This window comes from Oryzias melastigma, linkage group LG10 (assembly GCF_002922805.2).
Source record: "Oryzias melastigma strain HK-1 linkage group LG10, ASM292280v2, whole genome shotgun sequence".
In the NCBI taxonomy this organism is placed as follows: domain Eukaryota; kingdom Metazoa; phylum Chordata; class Actinopteri; order Beloniformes; family Adrianichthyidae; genus Oryzias; species Oryzias melastigma.
Genome location: NC_050521.1, coordinates 22,245,954 through 22,264,235, shown reverse-complemented (window position 1 = coordinate 22,264,235; position 18,282 = coordinate 22,245,954). Strand labels below are relative to the sequence as shown.

Genomic DNA, 18,282 nt, shown 5'->3' with positions numbered 1-18,282 from the left:
TCATCCTGCTAAAACTTTTCTGCTAATGTCAATTTTTGAGTCTCATTATCAGAAATGGTTCTTGTAATGTCGAAGTAGGAGTTTTTCAAGGTTTAACTAGCATCAGATCAGTTCTTATTTCTAGTTAAATTTATCCTCAGCGCTCAAACCTCGCATTTTAAACTCATCTTTGTAAAAAACGTCTGTTTTAAACTATATATTTAACTTTAAAATTGAATAGAAGCTGAAGATTTAAGCATAAAAATAACAGTTTATCAGCAGGCGCTGTGGTAAAATTGCACATAAAGGAAAGAGTGAAGGCAGTGGATTCCCTCGCATGCTTTACAGTTTGGAGGCATTTACAGTGTGACAGCTCACTAATGTGTGTTGGTGTTTGAGGCTCACCAGGGTGCTGAGGTGGCTGCGCGTGCTCACAGCATGCTTGAGAGCCAGTTTAATCATGGCAGGCAGTCGGAGCACCACCGCCTCCATGTCCTGCTCCCCCCTCATGCCACCAGCCAGCTTCCCCAGCCCGTCTATGTATCTCCTCCAATGGGGCTGCACCTCCGCCGCTCCCCCCAGGCAGCTCTGCATCACGGCCTGACAGAAGCCCCGGCACGGCGGCGGGCCCAGCACGCCCTGGCAGTGCGGGCAGTACCACAGCCGGAGCAGGGCCCGGCTGCAGTCTCTGCTGGGTCGCAGATGGTGCGTGGTGTTGACTACCTCGATGCCAAGGTTCAGCGCCTGCAGAAAGACTCGTGTGGCCAGGAGGGAGCGAGACAAACGTGTCATTATCAATTTAGGATAGGAGCCAAAAGCTCCCGAGTCCTTCCAGGCTCCCCGCAGACACTCCTCCTTCACAGAGGCGGCGCTTCCCCCGAGGAGGCGGCGGTGCGTGAGGGGAAACAGTTTGCTGAGGAACACGGAGACCATGTTGTCCACCGTGGAGTCCGAGCCCAGGGTGTAAAGGGACATATCCCGGAAGAGCTGCACCACTGAGCCCTGGGCTCCGCTTCCCAAACCCGGGAACTCCGACTTCAGCATGGTCAAGGTGGAGTTGCGGCCGTGACGCAGCACCAGGTCGAAGGCCTCTGAAAGGAAAGCAAAAGAAGAGTCAGACCCAGACCCGACGAATCTGTTTAAAATCTTGAACATGGATCTCAATGAATGATTTATGCACAGTAAACACAGAAGCGGTGCCAGACTGTGAGAAAAACACGGATCGGTGGAGCTGAAGAACATGAAAACCCCAAATAGATGCTACTCCTCCAAACAACAAATCCACCATCAAAGCCAGAGAAGGCGGCCCACGCACAACCTCTTTTTCTCTTTACCCAGTTTTCCTGATCTGCTGTTTTTCTCTTAAGGGAGTAACCACAAACACACACTCTCACACACACCGCTTATATAATAAATGACAACTCGATTCATAAAGGCAACAAAGCATCTGCAGCAAATGAAAAGGGAAACACCGTGTTTTTCTTTTCAATACAAGAACCCGGCTGTCAAAAAAACAAGTTAACAAACTCGTTGAAAGACCGACCGCACCGTCGCCACCGGAGGAAGGAGAGCGCGGATGATACAAGGAGACAAAGCAATCAGGCAAAAGACTCCTCAACATGGCTGGATTTAAGGCTCCATTACTGGACTTAGCGGGGGAGCGAAATGAAGCTTTGGCTGCAGACGCCAAAAATCCCATCCATGCCACTGCAAGACCACTTAATCACTTTGCTCAGAGTGAGAGCCACTACTGCTCTTTGAGGACTGAAGGGTAGGGGGGCGGCACTACACTGGGGGACATTAAAGGAAGTTGGTTTGTGTTCGGCAGCAGCTCAATATTTCATCTTTCTCTTTTGATTTTCTGTGGACGGTTTCATTTTGATTCTCAGGGTCGAGTGAGGCTCGCCGGCATTCACGGAGCGCCGTTTTCTGTAACCCTGATGCAGCACTTAGTTATTTTAAAATCACCAGTACATTATAGTCATGTGACCTTGTGACCTGAGCGTGATTGTGCACTTCAAGGTTTTCTTTAACTTATATTTCTTTATGGACAGTAAAATCTCTCTGTTGAGACGGAGTTTGAAGGGCAAAAGAAGGAAAAATTACAATAAACTCGGAAAATTATGAGAAAGTCATAATTATACAAGAATAAATTTGTCAAATTATGAGGAAAAATTTAACATTTTACAAGAATGAACTTGTAGAATTATGAGTAAAAAAGTAAATATTTAAAAAAAAATCAATTTCATAATTTATATATTCAGAATTTATTAAATTGAAGTAATAAATGTATATAAATAAATATATTTATATAAAGAACCTGGAGAACCTCAAAGTAAACTATCAACCACAAATGGAAAAATTAACACTTTTTCCTGGCAAGAACACTCAACAGTTGGTAAAACACGGTGGTGGAAGTGTGATGGTCTAAGGAAGCTTTGCAGCTTTGTGACGTTTTTTTTCTTTTGTAATTGTTGGAATCGTGTCCACGTCTGTGCCACCAGAAAACCACAAAAGATAAAGTTTGAACTTCAGTGGCCATGAGGGAAACCCCCAGAGGTTTAATGAGCAAAACTCACCAGCAAGTTCACCTCTGAGCAACACAGAAGGAAATCGGGTTAAATTTATTCGAATGAAATTATTCTAATGCTATGACATTTAAGAGGTCGTAGGCAGTCATCAAAACCTCTAGCAAATATGTAAAAACCTTTTGAGAAATGCTTTTTATGGTATAACAGATTATTGTAGGTTTTGAGGGCTAATATCATAGAAATATTTGAATAAACAGATGAAATGATCCATTAGTAAATATTTTTCTATTTATTTAAATCTTTTTTAGATGATAGAGTTGAAAAATGAGTAAATGTCGATGACAATAAAGGAATAAAAGTCTTAGCTGTTAGCATCAGTGAAAGCAGCAGCTGTTTTAACAGCTTTCTTTTAATCTCATTACAACCAAAATGTCAGTATAGAAACAAAAATGTTTAAAAAAAATCTGTTTTAATAGAAAATCATATCAGTTTTGTCTAAAAGCCTTAAATCTTGCAGACTAATGTTGATTTTTTTGCTCCATAAAGAATAAAACTGTAACATTTTAATGCCACTTCCCCTTGTTCTGTGGTGTAGGGAAATCATTAAAGCAAAATGTTGCATTTGGCATGACATTTAAGTGTGTAAACCAAACTCTACTGTAAAATCAATGTTTTAAAATTTTCTGGTTAAACCTCAATGTTAGTTTTTTTAGAAAGATTTTATATAGAAATAATATTTATCCATCGTCCATCTTCAAAACCCGCTGAATCGTAAAAGTCGCTGGAGCAAACCCAGATACACAGTAAAAATATATTGTAAATTTTACGGTACAAAAAAGGCAGCTGTAGCTGCCAGAATTTTACTGTAAAAAATAGGGTGTTACTTTAAACAATGTTACTGTAAATTTTGTAAAAATAAAAAATACTTTATTTTTTCCTTTTTATCATACAATATTATGTAATTTACAACTAACGACCATCAATTTTACATGCAGTTACTGTTAACATGTAAAAAAGAACATTTACATGTCTTTGGCAGTGCAAAATACATTTTAACTAGCTAATTATTTGTTTTTTTTAGAAGAAAAAAAACATGTGAAAATGACTGGTTTTGAATATACTTGACTTTAAGGAAGTTACCTGTTCATTGATCTGTTTTTCGTGATTATGATTGTTAACTTTCACGATTTTACAGTTTTTTTCTGTAAAATTTACGGACGTTTTACTGTCAGGGGAAAGTGGGGTTCACCATGAACATGTTGCCAGTCTGTCGGAAGTATTAGTTTTAATTATTTTTTTATATTTTTTGGTTGCCTCTTTATCTCCTGACATACCTGAGACATTTCAAAGGTCTTGCAAACGTTTGTGAGTGTAGCAGAGAAGGGAGACAAACCCGAGCTTTTTCAAACCTCTGGTTTTCATCTGTTTTTGATTGGAACAAAAAAATACTCAGAAACTTAGTTTTAATCTTAAAACATTTCATATCTGTCCTCAATCATGGAAAAGATGCTACAAGAACATGTTGAAAACAAACTAAATACACTATTTTGAATGAAATGGGTATTAATTCACATCCAGAAATCAATCCAAAAAGTCCAAGAGGACTGCTTTTGATCCAGTCTGACTAGCGCCAACTTTCAGTCCAAAACAGTCCAGGCCTGAGCTCTGATCTTCAACATATATTTCCTTTTTATTATTTCATTTTTAAGTTCCATAAAGATTAAAAATATACATATATTTTTTTTGCCAATATATCCTTGAAATCCGGCTCACTTCTTGAAAGTGGCCACGGCACTCTTCATGTAAATGAGATGCTCGGTTTTTGCACCAGCAGGTATCTGACCTTGTTTGGAAATGACCTCCTCATTCTGCGAAGCGGAAATATATTTTAATAAAGTCGCGATTACTCTGTGGTCTGCAGCTGTGTCTTTAGAGGCAGCTGGACTTGTTAGAGCAAACTCATAAATTAGCTGAATGTGAGGCAGAAGGACACAGCGCTGCATTGCTGCGTGCACGCTCAGCAGAACAGTTGCAGGGAGAAGAAAAGCATCAGAGGATGCGACTGTGAGGGAATGTTTGCACACATCTGCTTCTTGCAGTCCTGCTGCGTTTGGAAGTGCTTCCCTCTGCGGCCAGATGGGAAGATCAACAGCTGAAAGGCCCACACACACGTGGAGAATGAATAACCCATTGTAAATACTTTTTAATTTCTGGAAAGAAGTACAAAGGCTTCTTGAGCATTTTGTCTTTGACGGATAAGTGTTAGCAGAGACAAAAGCTGTCACCTTTCCTTTTCTCTGGCATCAAACTGCTGCTTTTTTTGCACAACAAAGAGGACTTTGAAATGGTAAGAGACTAGAGGGCTCTTCATAAATGAAATCCAATGGCTCTGAGGAGCCGGGGTCAGAGTGAAAAACCATTTCCTGCACACGCTGCTCATTCTCCCTCAACACTGAAAGCCGTGTGGGGATCAGGTATCCTGTAATGGAGGCGAGGGGGGTTAGCATGTCAGCGACCCGCGACTTGGAGGATGCAACGGCATGATGCACATTAGCAGAGTAGAAAGGCACAGAGTCGGATCGGGATTAAAATTAGCAGTGAAGTCACTGTCACAGATTGATGCAGAGAGGGAGTCGCTGGCTTCCTGTGAGGTTTTTACCCGATGGACCAGCTGAAGGAAATGTCCCTGTTTACCTCTGCTGCAGCTGCCAGATAATGTTTACTCCCAGGATTTGGGTCCACTCTTATCAGATCTTCCACATGAGCCAATATTTGAAAGGTACTCACAACACGATGATCATTTCGAACGCCCACTAAGGCTGCCAGTGCTTGATCGAACAATCTTCTTTCTCCACACAGAGTTCGTAGAGTTCGGAAAGCTAATACTTTTGCGCCACAACCAGGTCAGTTATTTCTGACTTTCCAACGGCTGCAGCTCCGGCAGTCACATAATCTATGTATGCCCCGTCAAATTAACATATTTGATGTTCAAGAGGTTGCATAACTCAGCGGCGCACACCACGCCCGTTTGATGCCGTTAGCTTGACATGTTGCCTCATCCATCAGACAGCTGAACGCCCATCAACCCCCAAAAAGAGGACAGGAGAACATCTATAAATGACTGCTGGTGAGACTCATCCTTTTTGGCTGATGGAGTTCACCTCTAGCTGACACTGGGGCGGGTGGAGACAAACATCTGGACTCTGAGACAAAGCTTGGACCAAAAAGACCGGCAGGATGGCTCATTCTTGAGAGATAATCAGCGCAGATCTCCCTTTTTAATCGTCTTTTTCAAGCTCCAGACTCTTATCAATAGATATCTATCCTTTATGGTTTAATGAATCGGCCAATAACAGGAGGATTATGGACTCTGTTTAGTAGTCATCTTTTCCTGTCTTCTGCAGGGCCTCAAAGTGCCGAGGGGCGGAAACGGAGCGATGGAGATTCTGGTAAAGCCTTGATGCAATCAGGCCAGGAGGCCAAATGGACAGCGGGGCAGAAATGAAGCTCTCATTAGGTTAGTCCATCTGCTAGAGAGCACGTCTTCACACTCGTGCATCTGCAAGGATTTACACCGTCAAGTGACAACGCGCAGCGGCAGCCAGGTGGCGACAGCGTGGGCCAGCATTTGGCAGGAGAAGGTGTGAGCCAGGTATAGGAACCAAACATCACACACTCCCTGGAGCTGATCCTTCCTTTCATTAATTCTTCTGTCATGATGAGAGAGTTTCTGGAAAGAGTGTCTTCACGGCCGAATAAACTAAGCAGCAAAGAGACAATGCTCTGAGTTTGGAAGCTCAAAACGGTTTAGTTTTTATTTAAAATGGACGTGTTCCTCCTGAACATCCTGAAAAAGAGTTGATTCACAACGATTTGTTTAACGAAATTTTCAGAAATACAATAATTCTCTTTGAACATGTCTTCCATCACTCGAAAAATGCCACAAGAAGATGTTAAAAAGACCAAAAACACTATTTAACTGGGGTGGGTCTTTACGCCTGATCCTCTAGATCCGCCTTTCTGGACATAAATTCAGAGCATCTGGAACCAGAATGGGTGATGACCATGGAGCGGAAAATTTGGCAAGAAAAGAGCCCAATATCAACCATTTGGTCACATGAGACCCGGTCCAACCTATGCAGTAGATGGTATCAACCAAACAGCCTTTGTGGGAACGTTTCCATCAGTGTTTGCATTTGAATTTCTTTGCAAATTGGTCAAAAATGAGTGAAACAAAACGATGAACCAAAAGACTCGCTGTTAGTCCAGAACAATTAAAGAAAACTTGAATAATCTACGCACCACTTATACCTCCTCTGATACATGTCTATGAAAACATTGTACAGGAGATCTGCTCGTCTCATGCTCATTTATAATATTTTATATGTTTGAGTGTCAGCATTCTTGGTATCTTGTCCTTTTTTTCCACTCTAACATCAGAGACATCCATCAACACGTTGGGTCATCCGTGTGCCGCTATCTGGCGTCTGAATACCTCAGTATATTGTCTTTTTAATCTCATCACCACCATGGTTTGGCATGCGCTCCAAGCCCCCGGTCTCCATGTGCTCCGTTCTCTGCCAGCTCTGTCTGCGGTGCTGCCAGACGTCCCTGTGCTCTGCGTGCCCGCTAAGCTCTCATCAAACCATGCAAAATTAAGGATGACAAGAATTTTCAGCTTGACCGTTTCCAACTGGTCTATCATTTTTAGCATCATTTTTGAAAATTGTAAAGAAATTCGTGCTGATTGAGCAAAGAATAAGTTTGGATTTCCTTAAAGTTAAACAAACAGACCTATAATGGTTAGGTATGGTTGTATTCATGACAATGTAAAGGGAAACATTTAGGTTTTTTGTAAAGAAGGTATTTTACTAAAGATTTTTAACAACTTTTGCAGAAATGTGTCAACAAGCTTGCAAAAAATGACTGTTGTTAGCTTCGTTAATTTTTAAATATCTCCTGACTGTTCTGAACGAGCAGAAATTCAAGCATTATTTATTACAAAAAATAAGCAACAATGTAAAATAGAAAAAAATAAGGATGTAAAAATATAAACTACAATCAGTAAATCCTCCATCTTAAGGGGTCAAAACAGGATTTTTTTAATCCTAAAACTAGTTTTGTGTAATTTTTGTTAGATTGGACCGTTTCTTTTTTATTTATGTGACTGAGATTAGACTTTATGAATCCCAAGTGGGTAATGTGAGAACTCAACTGTTGTCTTTAAACATTCTGGAAGTAAAAAAAAACATTAAAATGAAAATCATGTTTTTAGCATGTTCTTGTAGCATGTAGCCTCGAGGGGACCCAATTAAATGAGGACAAACTATAATGGGTTTATACTGTTGGTACATTCGTCGAGTGTATAGGAACTAGCCTAAGTGACCCCTCCCCTCTTACAATAGACCCTTTTCACGGTGGCGTCAGACAAAATGGCGAAAAAAGTGAATAGTTACACCCGGTGTTCGCATTTAGAACGGTAAAGCTGATAGCTGAACGATGTTTAACACAATTTTACATAAATAATAAAAGGTAACCTTACCAATTTCGAAAGAAAAGTGTACAATATTTATTTTATGAATGTCCTGCTGAACTGTATTTTCATTTCCTCACTTAGATCGTTCACAGATCAAAACGCAAACTTAAATAATCCTTCAATTTTGGGTGTTTTGTTGAAAATATCGACCTTTCATTTGAGCACATATTACTCTAATGGGCACAAAAGACGATAAAAATTAATGTTGGCTACATTTAATACCTTCAGCAAAGACGCACATCATTTTAATCGCTTCCCAGGATAAATTTACTTGTTGTTCCTCGTGATATTTTAAGGGATAATTGTAAAAATAGGAATGGTTTGGTTCAACGAAAATGTTAAGAGCAGCTGACTAACCACGTATTTTCAGCTTTCAAAATAAGAGCTTCCAAGTAAAAAAAAAAAAAAAAAAAATGGCAGAATGTTTTTTTTTTTTATAATATTACGTGGAAATAGTCACTTTCCTATTTTTTGCCAACATTTTCAATTAATTTGATCATTTATTTACCTTTATTTTCTTAAAAACCAGACACACTTAGCGAAAGCAAAGGGGAGCAATGTTAGAACCACGGCTGAGCTGACAGCAGCTCACTACAGTAAGTTTGACTTTAATGTCAGAAACGCTGGAATTGTCTGACTTTTGCTCCGTTTACGAGGATTTTGTGAGAATGGAAATCTAGGAAACTTCTAACTGGTGAGAAAAGATCTGCAGCTTCACGTCTCAAACACAAAGCTAATGCTAGCGTTAGCATCAGCACAGATTAAAATAATAAAATCATAACTACCTTCATAATTAAACAAGAAACCAAAACTCCAACAACTTCTATTTAGAAATACATAGTTATGACTGAGTCATATTTGTCAGTATATTGGTTCTTACTCTTTTTTGTAACATGTTCTTGCTAATCCTAATTTTTCTATTTATGCTTTTTTTCTATAGTACCAGTTATTCATGTTATAAAGTATGGCTCAATAAAGTATGTTTTCTCATGTCTGATGTTCAAAACGTTCGTGCTTGCTTTCAAGTGATAGGGGTGTGGCTTTCCAACAAGCTTACTCCTGATTGGTGAAAAGGGTTGTCATAGAAACGACGACCTGTACCAATCACATCTCAAAGATGTTGTCTAGCCATAAACATGTCGTCCATATCACGAAACAAATGGCAACTGAATCGACTTAATTTGGTTAAAGGTTGAAGTAAATCATTTCACTCACTCAGTCCAGTTCTCATATACAGTCAATGATTCATACAAATAATGTTTTATCCAAAAATAAATGAAACACATCGTTAATTTCTTATGAGCGTCTCAAAACTCCAGGAGCTTTAACCACAAAGACCAAACTCGGGCTCAGTCTGGCTGTTTTCTTCCTGTTGCCATCGACTGCATTGATCTCTGTGCTCCCCGTCGAGGTCAAAGGTGAGCGCTGCTCCGCCGCGTGCAGGTGAACAGCCGCAGTCAGAGGACGCGGTGTACAGCAGAATAGAGGACACAGCGAGGTGCAAAGGATGAAGGGCAAAAAAGAACTACAGCGGAGGCGGAGGAAAAAAAGGAGGAGGAGGGGGCTGGAAAATGGTGCCAGGTCTCGTAGAGGGAAACATTCAGCAAGGCAGGCTTTGAAGCTGCATTCAAAGGCAGCCGGAGTCAAGCAGTGCCAGAGCCATGAGATACATCGCACACTCCTCGCCAAAACTCTGCCGCACCTACGAGCGACCTGACACCTCGGCTGCCAGGCAGACAAAATACTCATCTTCAGACTCGCCTTGAAAAAAGAAAAAAAAAAAAAAGTGGGGCTTGAGTGAACGGCTATTCCGGTAATGGACTTACTGCCAGCGCACAGATGGACACAGCGAGCCAGGACACACAAACACACCCACAGCTCCTGCTGCTCTCCAGGGTTATGACTTAAGGATGTGGGGGGAAATATAAAAAGGTCTGCAGCCCATCCAGAAGATGAGAGGTCACGACGAACACAGCTTGAGCGCTCGATTCCAAATGAAGCTTCCAAGTTCTAATAACTCCGTTTGCATCTCTGCACAGATCCGAGATGAATCAAAGCAAAGCTGCATCCTACGCTGATCTTTTCTAAAACATTTGATATTTCCGCCTTAAAACTCCAGATTTTCAGATGAAAGGGCACGGGAGGAAGTGAACTTGAAAAAAGCTGCAGGCAGGGGTGTTGGGCGTTGAAGTTTTTTAAACAGATGGGTTCTCAGCGTGACAGAAGATGCAACGAGAAGCACCAGAGACGGAGAGATGGCGTGAAAAAACAGCGAGGGACAGACTGTAAAGGAAAAAAAACAACTTTCCATGGATTTGAAAAGTTGCAACAAACCGTCAGATCTTTGGATTTTCATCAACGAACAAGCCATTTTTAATTAATAATTAATTATGAAACGGCCAAACTCGATCTTCATGACGATATGAGGCGTTCAGGTGCAGTCTGTGTTTGTAATCGAGTGCTTGAAGCCCCGAGGGTTGAAGGACATCAATGACAGCTTCATGTCTGAGCTGCAGAGCGAAGCTTGACGCGTCTCCTCACAGGTTCAAACTGGGACTCAGAGAAACGCGTCGTTTTTGAAGGAGCCGCGGGATCATCTGAGTCCCGTTTCCCCTTGAAAACAGGCTCTGGCTTCACTTTTTAGTGGAAAGTTCGGATTAGTTTGGCAGTTGGCGTCAACTCAAATCACTGGACTAATCGAACGTTTGATTTGTCACTACGGTTTCAAAGGAAAGCTTCCCACCGCTGAGCGCTCCAGCATCAACTTTAGATCAAACTTTGTGAGAAAGCAGGTAACCTGAGGGAGGAATAACACTGCAGTTTTGATGTAAAACATGAAAACGAAGGTTTTTCACCTGCAGCTGTTTAAAAAAAAAAAAGAAAAAAAGCAGTTGGTAGATGGAGGAAAGGAGCAAGCTCGACTTTTTTTCTTGCAGGCAAAACGCAAACCTTAGCAGGTCCTGAAAGAAATCGTTTGGCCCCGCATTTGGCTGCACAGCTTCTCAGAGAAAAGAAGGCTGAAACGCGTGGTCAGGAGGGCAGGGAGGTCATTCGGGTGAAGAGGGAGAGAATTGCATGGAAATGACCAAATATAACCAGAGGCAAGAAGAAAAAGATGGAGAGGATTGATTTGTGCTGATTTAACAAGTGTTGGAAAGATCGATTGGCAGCAAAACTCAGAAATAATGATACAGAGAAGACAGAAAAGCAGGAAAAAAAGCAAGCAAATAGGATTTAATTGTTGAGAAATGAAGCATCAAATATCATTGACAGAAAGGTATGTGAGAACTAGCGTTCCAAACAGGAAGGCTAAATGTAGGGGTAGGGAGATGGGAATAATTCGGATTGGGTCGGAAACACCTGTGCACACCTGAGTAAAATAATCTGTTTCTCCTGTGTGTTGGATCCAGTGAGTACTTCCTGTTTGGAATGCCGGGGGGAGGAGTCACTTAGTCAACGACTCAGACTGACTTGGACCAATCACTGCTTACTGATGACGTCTGGCTCCAAAACGGCACCATCCAAAAAGTGGTGACTGAGCCAGAAGTAATCCATTTTCTATGGGTGACATCACACTCACTCTGTCCAATTCTCATATACAGTCAGTGGTGTAGATCAGAGACAGCTTTAAGGTCTGATGATGACAGATAATGTCTTTAAACACGGAGGATGACAGCAAAGAAGCTGAACAGCCAACGACCTCATTTAAAATTCATAAAATCGTTTTCATCTTATTAATCTTCAAAGGGACAAGTTCAGCGCCCGTCCTGTCGACTTTAGACAGAGTTATCATTCTATTTGCGTGTTTGTGAGCGCATGCCTGAAAGCAGCTGACAACTCGTTGGCCTGTTCCTGCCATGTTCTGAATTTAGAGTTACAGAACTCTCTGCTTACATCTTCAAACCCTTTCGAGCAAAAAGGAGAAGTCTTTTCTGTCTGCTTTGAGTCGGTGTGAAAACATGCATGACATTTAAAAAGGCGTTCCAGAGAAAGCAAAGCGTTTCAAAATTCCTTTGCAGCCCCAGAATATAAAAAAAGAAAGCAGTAAAGGAATGTCAGCAAAAAGAAGGAAAACGGTTTAATTAAAGTGAGAAGTGATCATGTTTTTTAAGTGCCAACATCTTTGGAGGTAATTGTTTAGCTGACATGAAGTGGAGGGAACTGTAACACAATCCAAACAGCAAGTTATTGTTATTTAAGCAGAGCGAGAATCACGTCCTCCAGTCAAACATCCCACACAGGCAGGACAGGAGCCAGCTTTTAACCTTTACGTTCAAAACACAAATTACATGCATTCCTCATAAGTTAAAGTAAAAACAACTTAAATAACTTAGAATTAACTAAATTAATGAAAATAATCATCTTTTTTTTTAATAAACTTCTTCCTCAAACTACTTATTTTTCACATAATAATCTATAAAACATATTTATTACTAATTTAAGATATAAACCTACATGTTTTAACCAACTATCCTTGAATAACATCCACTTTAGAGCTGCTTTCTGGGCTTCATTCTCTGTTTTATTTAATAAAAACTGCAGCAAACTGAACTAAAGCTGCTCAATAAAGAGAGTAAAAGCACTAAAGACTACTCTGCTTCTTATTATTAGCACAAACTTGGCAGCAGTCGCCACTGGCAAGCTGTCCGACATGATGTAACAGAGTCATTATTTTCAATTACGGTTTTACAGCGCTGCAGTAAAATATTGATATGGCACCCTCCACAGTAAGTGGGTTTAACAACACCCCGGGTCTCTCCTCCTACAGATGCACCAGATGGTCCGATCTGAGACACAAACGGCCTTTGTAAACAAAAAGTGTAAATTCTGTTCTGGGTTTTTATGGATTTAGTTTACTGTTTGGTCATTTGTTGTTGTTTTTTTTTTTTTAAAGCGCAGCAAATTGATGCATCAATTTCCATTTGTAGGGAAAGTTAAATGCATTTTTCCATGTCGGTAAACATAGCAGTCAAGCTGCTGTGATCTTTACATTATTCCACTGTTTTGCTATTCCTCTCATTATCCCCTTTAGTTGCACTACTAACAATAAGTTAAGGATATTGTAATAAAAAAACTGTGGATTTCAATTCATAGATTGTATTGAGGTTATAGACACACCATAACTCATGACCAACAACTCAAATACCATCCAATGGAACATCAAAGGGTCAGAAATATTAAACTGTTAATGTTATTTAAATATCTTTGCACCATCATGGTGAATGGCATATACTTGTATTGCACTTTTTTACCTTCCCCAAAGTTCCTCAGTGCTTAACAGTCACACTCTCATTCACACACCGATGCTGGCGCCAACCTATAACCACCAGAGGCAACGTGGGGGGATCAGCGTCTTGCCAAAGGACACTTCGCTAGGGAAGGCAATGTGATAGACACACCTCATGGTGTTACTGTGTACGGTGGGCCTTATCTACAAATTATTGTAGATAAGGCCCACTCATATAAATAGCAATATCTCTAATTTATTGTGAGTGGTGTCAAGGAATTTGGTGATTTCCTTGTTTTTTTTTTCATTTCTTTTTATTTGGAGAAAGTAAAATTCAAATCATCAGGACAAAGATTTGAAACCAAAAAATGACCAACCGGCAGAAAAAAAAAAAAAAAAAAATCAGTCTAAAATATGGAACCGACAGCAGGAAGAGAAGGTTAATAAAAGTAAAAATAAAATCTCCTGCTGCCTCAACGACCTCCAGTAATAAAACAGAGGTCTCCTTGAACAGGAAGGTTGTGGACATTTTCAAACTCTGGTAATCAGAACAAAGTCAAAGAGCAGGAATAAGGTGGAGGTTTTGCTCCAAATCCACCTAAAGTCAAATAGGGTTTTAGCTCGTCATGTCAAGATGATCTGTTCTTTCTTTGACAAAACAGAAAACGCTCTCACCTTTGCTGACATGGCAACCACAGACGGTGTTGTGAGTGCTAACATGATTTAAATATCTAAACATAAAACAGCATGCTCTGTGCTTCAAACATGCTGGTCTGGGATGAAAATATCATCAATGCTGAACCAAAACATAAGAAAAGACTGTGGAGCTGCTTCATCCACACCTAAAGAGGTAAAGATGCAGTAAAGGATGAAGGAGACCTAACAAAAACAGGTGAACGAGCACATGAAAAGAAATGGAAAAAGTTTGAAGAGTGAATAACAAACGACAATTAACGGAAATGTACAGAAAATAAAAGGATGGAGCTCGGAAATAATTAAATAAAATCAGTGTTTAGTTTAAGAGCAAAAAAAAACATGAAGCTTTATTTATACAGGGGGAAGAACAAACCAAAAGCAGCTGTGTGTCATTGTAAGGAAACAACCAAGACAAGGGCAGACCAAAGCTGCAGATCAGAATCAAAGCTGCAAGGACGACCCACAGGACAAAAAATGACGTGAAGGACCTCAGCACCGTGCATCACCAACAGAGGGAAAGGAGCATAAAATGTTAGTTTGAAGAAAAGTGAGGCAGAGAAAGCTGGAAATCATCTCCTCAGTCAGCATAGTGATAAATAAGATGCCCATTAATGAGAACTAATCAAATCACTTTTTACTTTTAAGCATCATATTTCTTTGTTGACATGTTTTGGGCCGAACCATTTGATAACCAGAGATGGTTTGGTCCGCTTTAGTCTTTGCAACCCCCAGAGTAACATATTGAAAGTTATTTAAGGTTTACATTGATTTATTCTGGAATAATGATGCTGCATGTTATTATTTATAATTATGTTAAAAAAAAGTTATGGATTTACAGTTTTAAAAATTGTCATTCTGTTGGCTTTTTGGACTTTTTGGCATTTACTAAGATTTTCTATGGCTATTTTTGAGTTTAGCTAATATTCCAGCTACATGCTAACTGTTTTGGCTCATTTAGGCTTTTCTTTTTCAGTTTTTAGGCTATTATGAAGTTTAACTATTTTTTCAGCTACATGCTAGCTGTTTTGGCTAACCCAAGTTTTTTTTTTTTTTTTTTTTAAGTTTTTTAGGCTAATTTGGCATTTAGCTAATATTTTAGCTGACTATTAGCTTCAGTAATTTCATCCATCAGCTTCAGTATTTTTAGCTATCCATTTCACCATCTCCAGCTACCAGCACTAGCATCTTCGGTTGCCAAATTCAGCTCACAGCATTCACACTAGCATCATCACAGGTAATGTTATACATCTAGTTCATCATTATGTCAAAAAGTTATGGTTTTAAAATTTTTTTAAAATGTAGTTTTAGAGTGTTTAATAAATGTTTATCCTGTTCGGCCCGCGACCAAAGGTGTGTTTTGGATTTTGGCCTCTTGTGCGATTGAGTTTGACACCTCTGCGGTAAATGATAAAGATCTTAAGTGGACATTGAACGCGATTTGTGAGTGGAATTTGCGTCTGCCGCCTCTCTTCTGATGCATATGTTTTTTAAACAGAAGTCAACAGCATAAGTAATTATTGTGTGAATTTTTTATTCAAACTGTTTCTACAGCTTCCTGAAAGCATATATTTTCAGCTCTGCTTCTGCACTCGATGTCTTCTTTATGAGGGAAAATGTGCTTAATTAAGCGATCCAACCGTTTCTGGGGCTAGTTTTCAATTTGCGTAGTTATAAATAGAGGAAGGTATTGTACTTCATGTAAAGGGGGGGGAAAACACTCGAAACTCGTCTTTGTTGTTTCTGTTTGAGAGAAGATGAAAGAAATACACCTACGCTGCCTGGATATTTGGAGCCCCCCAAAAAAGAAACAGAATAAAAAAAACCTCCAATTTCCTCTCCTCCTCTACTTCACAGCTTCCTCTTACTGGTCTCTCATCCTCCAAGCAGAGAAAGACCCTCTCTTTTGTGAATGCACTTTCACTTGTTAGAAAAACACCAAGTTTTTTTTTTTGTTTTTTGGAGGGGGGTGATTAAGTCAGCATGATGCACAATTCCTAGAAATTTCCCAGCAACCTGACGAGAGGTTGGATCAAAAGGCGGCGTGCGGGCAGGCCTTCTGCCTCTCCATCTTTTGTTTCCTTTAATTAAGCTGCTCTATCTGTAGCTACAAGCCCCCCTCCTACTGTAGCTTGGCCACCCCCTGACCCTTTCTTGTCCCTCTTACCGCGGTCTTCATCCATCTGCGGAGAAAAAAGACATCTTCAGCAGGATAAAAACCAACGCAGCCATGCTTTATTTTAGCCAAACAATGAGGACAGTACCCGCGCCGATAATGTTGGGTTATTAATCTCCAGGTAAAGTTCTGTCCTCCCACCTTTCCTATTACTGTACTCCCCCAGCTTCACTTCGCTGTACTCCTGAACCCCCCCAGATCCATTGAGATTCACATCAGCAGCCCAGACATCCCAATCCGGACCCCAGGAACCGGCGAAACAGCAACACTTTTAATTTTTAATCAGGGCGAAGGTCAAGGGGGGGTGTGATGGGGGGGGGCTTTTTCCGCTCCCATTCTCTCGCCACCTTCTTTCTCACCTTCACTTCTACCTTTTTTTATTTCCACCCCCTTTTCTCTTTGACTCGCCTACGCACCCCATCCCAAGCGTCCCTCTCTTCCCAAAGTCAAGGTGATGAATTGGCGAGCGCTGCCATCTCGGTGCCCACCAGCGAGAGGCGGAGGCCCGCTAACGCGGCTCAGACGCTCTCGGGGATCACGGGCAGCGAGGAGAGTAATTAATCCAGCAGGATGGAGGGCAGGGCTGCGGGACATTCTGGGTAAATGTGTGTCTTTGGAAACTCTGTGGCAAGTTTGCTGGGATGAGGCGCGGGGTGATGCGTTTTGGCGCACAAGGTCACAAGGCCGTTGTGTGTTTGTGTGTGTTTGCGTGACAGTGTGGGTGATGAGCTTCTTAAATAAACACCACTTGGGAGCGGGCAGGAGCAGCCAGAGGCGACACATGCGAGGTCGTCCTTGAACTCCGGGGTCACGAACACACACAGCCCCCCCCCCCTCACCACCACCACCGCTCCATGGAATCCAGCATTTCCAAAAAGGGGCGTTTTTTTCCAGCTCCTTTGTCTGAGTAAATTCATTGTCTGCGTGGTTACTCTGAATAATCACTTAACTCTAATTGTCTGGGAGAACTTAAGCCTCCAAATTAAATTGCGTTCACCTTGATGGAGGGTTTCCCTGGCAACTACGAGGTAGGACATGTCGGAGCCGCGTGTATAAACAGGTGTGGTCTCCATCAAGAAGAATGTTAATTGGGCCAATCTATTACCCTCTCTGACATGCTTAATGTTTCGGGGAATGACCGATTAGGGCGTCCGGGGAGCCGCGCGCCGGAGCCGGGCAGCTTTCCTCTGGTCCATGACGTCTAACCAGAGGCTACGACTCCACGGATCATTAGTCCCGGCCCAGCTAGCATACCAATCACGTGTCCCTGTAGCTTCATGAGATAACAGAGCGGCAAACATGGTTTCTTTTTGTTATGTTAATGGAAAAGAGCAGCACAATTACGGCACAAATGAAGCAGAAAAAGAAAAATGTCAACTGCCGGGAAGGGACTGAAGGAAGTGGGAAAAGATGGTGAATGTGATAAACAATGAGTGGAAACGGCTCCTCTACAAAGAGCAGGAGGAGATAAGATTCCCTAAGTGATAATGTTTATTACACAACACGAGGTTACACAAAGATTTGTAATTATTTTGCTTTTCTCTCCACATTTTAGGAGTCCTGGCGGTGAGGAAGAAGTCCCAGAGAAATCATCTTCAGCGTCCTCAGAGGACTGCAGGGTTCTCGCACCACTCTGTGATGAAGGTGTTTCAGAAGCTGCTACTGACCCAGTTCAGCCAGCAGGTGCAAATGTGTTTACTTCAACACATAAACACCTGAATGTAACGATGTTTTAACGCAGAATCCTCCTCCAGTTGAGATGAGAACTCGGACTCAGGTGGCACTTTAGTCTCAAATGGAAGTTCTTGCTAACTTCTCAGAATAGAATGTGTAGCAGAGAGCACAACTTTGTCTGGTAGTAGATGCATGGTTATGCAAAAGTACACAACTTTTTTAGCAATTTCAACAAACCACAGAGTGGTTTTGAGTTCGCACTCGATGCAGGGAATGATCCACCCTCAAGGATGCAGTGTGAGTTAACTTCAGACTGGACATTTATCGCAGGAAAGCAGCTGGTGGGAGAACTTTCTTCACAATTTGGATCTGCTGAAGTAACAAGTCACACTTTATTTTTACCTCCTCCCTGCTCAGGTAAAACACCTGTGACCTTCACTGAGACTTCAATTCAATTCAATTTTAT

General features: G+C 41.1%; 1 protein-coding gene across 3 annotated transcripts in view; it reads right to left on the bottom strand.

Annotated features, from left to right (window-relative positions):
• Window positions 1–18,282, bottom strand: part of gpc3 (glypican 3) — a 140,307-nt gene that overhangs the window by 64,412 nt on the left and 57,613 nt on the right. For all 3 annotated transcript variants that reach the window (XM_036213834.1, XM_024283844.2, XM_024283845.2), the window contains one exon: window positions 385–1,070. In XM_036213834.1, coding sequence (XP_036069727.1) covers window positions 385–1,070 — 686 coding nt within the window. The remainder of the gene's footprint in view (window positions 1–384; window positions 1,071–18,282) is intronic.